The sequence below is a fragment of the Nicotiana sylvestris genome, chromosome 2 (assembly GCF_000393655.2).
Source record: "Nicotiana sylvestris chromosome 2, ASM39365v2, whole genome shotgun sequence".
NCBI classification, from domain to species: Eukaryota; Viridiplantae; Streptophyta; class Magnoliopsida; order Solanales; family Solanaceae; genus Nicotiana; species Nicotiana sylvestris.
In genome coordinates, this window is record NC_091058.1 from 112,061,594 (window position 1) to 112,067,999 (window position 6,406).

The following is a 6,406-nucleotide window of genomic DNA, read 5'->3' on the forward strand; positions in this document are numbered from 1 at the left end:
AATTTTAATATTTTTAGAATTTTGTTAGTTTAATAAATTAAATAATTAATTATTTAATTGGACTGAGTAATTATCTATGGGTTCCAGGCTCGATATTTGAGGCCTGATTGCACCAAGTTATCCTTAATTATTATGTGTGTCAATTTCAACATTTTTAGAATTTTGTTAGTTTAATAAATTATAATTGGACTGAGTAATTATCTATGGGTTCCAGGCTCAATATTTGAGGCCCGATTGCACCAAGTTATCCTTAATTATTATGTGTGTCAATTTTAATAAGTTTAAAATTTTGTTAGTTTAATAAATTAATTAATAAATTGTTATGTGTTTTCCTATAAAAGAATTAATTTTTTTTGTGCCAAAAATGGCACTATTTCAGTTTCGGACTCTAGCTTAAGACGATACCTAATTATTGACCGCGTGCAAGTGCTACAGTTTTGTGTTTTGTTTTAAACGTGATTCAAAATGTTGTGACTAAAAAGGCTAAAAACCAAAAGGCATGGAGCCCCCCAAGCACTTAAAAAACACTACAACTTGTGGTTGGGGCCTGGAGTGAGAGCAAATTACTGTACTACACAGTCTCCTTGTCTCCACATTCACATTAACTGAATAGGAAAAGTTAGAAAGAAGGTACTATTGAGATGGAAATCTGATTGCCATTTTTACTCTACAAACTACTATAAATAGATCCATGTATTTCAAACTGGAATGCACAACCCTCTCTTATCCTTCTTCATTCTTAAATTATCCCAATGGCGAGCACTACTTGCAATAAGTCTTTCTGTAGCAACTATATGCTTCTAAAACCAGAGGAATGTAGTGTATTAGACTTGATACGTATCTTGTTTTCCAGTAAAATATTGGGACAAAAAAATTTCGTAGACTGCCCTGATCAAGAAATGACTAAGGTGTCATTTCCACAAAGATGGATAATTTTTATTTCCATCCTAACCCAAAAAATTTTACAGTCTACTGCTAATCCTTTGGCAGGGTTTGGCAATGCTATTGAGCACTGGCTTAACCTTTTAAACGTTAACGGCGGCTTCTTCCGTCTTGTTTTCAACGCCTTAAGAGGTACTGAGCCCTGCTTGAAGTTGATATTGCTACTCATTATCAATTAGTAGTATAAGATTTTTTACACTAATTAAAATTCCATATTTAATTTATATTTGTGCGATTTAAATTGTAGGTAAAGTTGTAGAGCCGGATAAGAAATCAGCGACTTTCTTATCTTTTATTGGAAATATGGATAAAAGGGTTGAGCTAGATAATAAGAGTACTGTTGAAGTTGGACGTAGAAGATATCTTGAGGCAATAAGTATGATGGGTGCCAAAGCAGCTTACGAGAACAAAGCATATATTGAAACTGTGGTCAAAGATCACTGGAAGGTAAGCTAAGCTAGCTGTCATTTTTTTTCTTGTAATGAAAAAGATATATACGTTTAGATCTTGCCTTCTCATGTTTCCATTTTCTATATGCAGATGGATTTGTTGGGCTCCTTTGACTTCTGGAATGGTAAGATACGAATAAACTGTAGCAAACATTAATTACAATTATATAATTCAAGCCAAAGAAAATAAAATTGCAAGACTAGGGGTGTGTTAGTGTGATTGGAAATATTTTTCTAAAATTTGTTTTTCATTAAAAAATAAATATTTTATGGTGTTTGGCTGGTGATTGAAAAAAGAAAGTTCACTGAAGATTAACTCAAATCCAAAAACAAGATAGTTCAAGATCACATTAGAAAACCAAATAACTCAAATCTTAATCAATGTGGGACTCTGACACCTTGAGTATCAACCACTTGCAATCATCAACAATATTCGAATAGTGGCTATTGCCGTTAATTAGTCTGTTTCAATTTGTATGGTAATCAGAATTTTTTTTTGGCGATTTCCAGGCCGATTCTTAAAGCTAAGAGTTCTGCACAAATATTTTTAGTGATATGAATTAAAAATTAAGAGAATTACAACGAAAATGACTTATGGTCATTAGTGAAATAAGTTAATTTTCCATTGACTTTATTCTAAAAATTCTACTTTATCCGTCATAACAAACATGTTTAAGGCCGTTTACCTTAATAGAGGTCTAAATCTTAATAATTCAGATCTGTGCATTTGTTTTAGATTTAAATCTTAATAATTTAGAACCATTACGTCTATTTTTTTTTTTTATTTTACAATCACTTAAGGGTCTGAATAGATCTTAATAATTAAGATCTATAACATAGTTTTTATATCATTAAAATGTTATATATTCAAGAATTTATGTAAAATATGACATTTCACCATAACTCCTACACTTTCACCATTAATCACCACCACAACTACTACCGTTGTTCCCCACCATTATAGACTACCTCTAGCACCACTAGGCACCACAGATTACTATCAATCCTCAGCCACAACCACCATCACTGTCAAACACGAATTTTAATTGTCGCCACTACGAGCCATCATTTACAATCATCAAACATTGGGTTATAATCTTAATACATATACTAATATTCAGATGTGAATGACATTTTAATCTTAATAAAAATAAATGAGGCCTAAATCTCTAAAACCTAACAAATGGGTAGTTTACTTTTTTTTCTTCTTCTCTCTTTTGATTTTTTGCTCATCTTTTTTATGGCTTCTACCAGATTATGAAGGAAAGGCTACAACACAAGCATTCGTGCTTCAAGATAAAAAGGTCGACCCCGAGCTTATTGTTGTGGCATTTAGAGGAACAGAATTCTTCAATTCCGATGATTGGATCTCAGACTTTGATCTCTCTTGGTATGAGATTCCTGGTATGGGCAAACTTCATGCCGGATTTTTGAAAGCTCTAGGGTTACAGAAGAACCTGGGATGGCCCAAAGATATTGTACAAACAGATAACAACCAGTCATCTCCAGCCTACTATTACCTAAGAAAATTGCTCAAGCAACTTCTGCAGAAGAATGAAAAGGCAAAGTTTGTGGTTACTGGTCACAGTTTGGGTGGAGCACTTGCAATTCTATTTCCTGCAATATTGGCATTTCATAAGGAATCCTTGCTGTTGAAAAGATTAGAGGGCATTTATACATTTGGACAGCCAAGAGTTGGAGATGCAAATTTCGGTGAATATATGAAGAAGCAATTAGCAAAACATGACGTTCCATATTATAGGGTTGTCTACAGCAATGACATGGTACCAAGACTGCCATATGATAATTCTACCTTCATGTTCAAGCACTTTGGAACTTGCTTATACTATAACAGCCTCTACAAAGAAAAAGTAAGTACTCTTTGAAGTTCTATATATGTGAAATATAGGGGTGTCAAATATAATTTTGCCCATAAAAATATAACTCATTCAATATTGAAAAATATATTCATTGATAGGTCATTTTAGACATGGTCAATGTTAGTCTACCTAAAAGGTTGGGCCCATTTGGGTTGCAAATTGATCCATAAGAAAATGAGATTTTTGGGTCTAACCAGTTTGATATAGCCATGAAAAAGTTTCATTAGTTTATTTAGATAATTAAATCTATATCTACTTTATTATAAAAGTGGGAACCCTTAAATTAAAAAGTTATATTACTAAAATACCCCTCTTAATATACTTATTGTCCTACTTAAGAAATTAAACAAAAAAAGGCGTCTAATCCTCAGCGAATAGTCACAACCATTCTTACTTCCAACTGTCAAATAAACGGGACTCACACTATATTTTTCATACGATGATACTCTTCTAACCATAAATCATTCGACTTCACGAGGCAAGCCAAGATTTTCAGGACTGGAGTACATATTGTTTGAAGTTAAAGTGTTTTAATTCTTTCTTACCACTCAAAGACCTTTCTTTCATTCTCTTGTAAAACTTCCACGTCCAATAGATCTCAATTACTTTCTCTTTTTCATCATAATTAAATACCTTATTTCATAAGAAAGAAAAAAGTATGCGCTTGGGTTTCCAGTGTTATTTCGCTAGCCTATACATCATTCTATGAGAAGATTTCACTGGAATATCACAGGCTTATTGGTTTGCTGCTTTGACGTGTTATTTAGTAGATTGGAACCCTATAATTTAAATTTAAATTACCTAAATATCTTTCTTATTTAATCAAATACTCTATTTAATAAAATAAAATATACTATTAATTTATACCCTTGTTAATAACATAAATGGTTATTTCTATTATTTTCCAAGGGATGCAATATTTAATTCAAATAAAAAGTTACATGAGCCGTTTTGATTACTTGCCAAAGGATACGTACATAAGCCACTAGCAGTCATTAATTGTGAAATGGTCATGTGGATGCTCATCTCACTTCCTACAGATCATCTTTAGCCAAATAAACTCAAACCATTTCAAGCAACCAGAAGAAACAAAATCAACAACACCCGCAAGGAAACATGATTTCCTTCGATGAGGCAAAATGCACCAAAGGACACTCTGTGGTAATTTCTTTAGAGTTCATTGATTAATACTCCATCAAATGTATTTTACTCCTATTTACTCTATACTTTCTGTAAAATACACATGTATATTCTTTTAATATTATTTGTAGGCATCTTGACATTTAATTGAAAGTTAAGGCTTCTCCATTTTACATTTTACTCTTTTTAATTTTCTTTGGGGACATACTTAAACGTTTTAGTGAAAGTTAAGACCTCCGTTAAAGAATGGAAAAGGAAAAGAAATGCAATACTACTTATGAACCAAAGGTAGTTGTAATTAGTTAATTTAGTTGTTAATTTTATCATAATCATTAATTGATAGAATCAAATTATTTGTTACAATTAATATAATATTTATTTGTAAGATTCGGGTGTGATCATATAACCTTATTGGTGCTGGCAGAAGAAGATGGTGAAATGCTACAAAAATTGATTAATAAAGCACCTGTTGTAGCACTATGTTTTGTTACGGATATACAATATACCAAGGTAGTGTATCAAAAAAATTATATTTATAGTAATTCTTTATCTTTTACATTATACTTAATACTACTTTGAGGTAAAGCACTTTACGAAAAATGATTCTATTCTTATGGCTTATGGCTCAAACTCAAGACATATGGTTGTGTAGCCAAATTGATGCGCGCATTTTAACCCAATCAAACATTGGCCGTTTATTAAATCAACCTTTTTAAGTCGCCCACATATGACTCAACCTGTCTATTTGAAATCCCAGTTATATAACATGTCGCATACAAAGGCGAATCTATAGCAAAACACGCGATTAATAAGATCGAATAGCAAAAAAAAAAATGTTTTAATATTTATCTGAGTGTGTGACGATTACATTGTTGGAATGTAGATTTTAAGTGAAGAACCAGACAAGAACGGCTTCTCTCTGTTACTGATTATACCAAAGATGATAAATGCGGCATGGGAGCTGATCAGAAGCTTTATTCTACCTCTTCCGTGTTTAGCCGGACGGAACTACAAGGAAGGTGGGCTTCTTCTTCTCACGAGAGTGGTAGGCTTGTTACTCCCAGGCGTACCAGCACATTGTCCTCAGGATTATGTCAATTCCACGAGGCTGGGATCACCTGTACATGAGCAGCTTTATGCTAACGCTGATGGACCAAAGTATCAAAAGATTGGCATTATCACATCTTAAGAAATTAACTAGCCCGTCTGTGCTTTTTTCTTCTTATTAATTTTTTTCCTTGCAGCACCAGTTTGGATCATATTGTATGTGTTCAGACTCTAAGTCGGAATTTGAAATTTATGGATTTGGGATTTAGTCTGTTTAAGTTACCGTGTTCTAAATTAATAATTTGTACATATTGAATAGAATTCTTAAGACAAATCTAAGGGTATGAATTAAAATTATTGGTTTCAGTCGAATTCGTGTCTGCCCATGCATGTGTCGGCAGTGCAGTGCTAATGTAACGCCCGATAAATAATACTCCTGTTGTTGCTATTTTAGTTGTTGTTTGTGTTTTATGCAGTGATGACGTAAAAAAAGATCTTCCCAGAAGCCACTTAAATGCAGATAACTTTATATGATAAACATTTATTAGGAACCTAGAATAATTTGCAAATAGCCTGGTATAACAGACTAATGTTCTTTTAAACCATTGATCACTCTGTATAACCTAAATATCCTTCCTGGTAATATAATATAGATTATTCCTTAGAGCATAGAGAAAGAAAATCTTTATTAAATCAGTGGAATGTGTCACGAGCACTTGGGTTCTAAACTTTGAAACTTTCCTCGGTGGGAAGTCTTGTGGATCAGGAAGAAAAGATCTTAATTTCCTCACCATATTTTAAATTTTAATATATTGGCTTTACAAACATGTTACTCAAAAAAACCGATTAACTAAGACTACCAGTTTGGCCTAATATATACACGTTATTTGCGTGATCTGACAATTCTTGAAGATCAAAAACATACTTTTGATCTGGAAAAGATACAGA

General features: G+C 32.6%; 1 protein-coding gene across 2 annotated transcripts; it reads left to right on the top strand.

Annotated features, from left to right (window-relative positions):
* The first annotated feature begins 686 nt into the window (after positions 1 to 686).
* On the top strand, positions 687 to 5,906 carry LOC104222019 (triacylglycerol lipase OBL1-like). 2 transcript variants are annotated; one of them, XM_009773192.2, is made up of 6 exons: positions 687 to 1,074; positions 1,190 to 1,389; positions 1,483 to 1,516; positions 2,646 to 3,262; positions 4,312 to 4,432; positions 5,295 to 5,375. In XM_009773192.2, exons 1-5 carry the CDS (start codon positions 753 to 755, stop codon positions 4,402 to 4,404), a joined length of 1,266 nt encoding a protein of 421 aa, XP_009771494.1. In that variant the 5' UTR covers positions 687 to 752; the 3' UTR covers positions 4,405 to 4,432; positions 5,295 to 5,375. The 2 variants fall into 2 exon arrangements, with proteins under 2 accessions (XP_009771494.1, XP_009771493.1); XM_009773191.2 differs by lacking the exon at positions 4,312 to 4,432 and having other exon boundaries at positions 689 to 1,074; positions 5,295 to 5,906.
* The last annotated feature ends 500 nt before the right edge of the window (positions 5,907 to 6,406 follow it).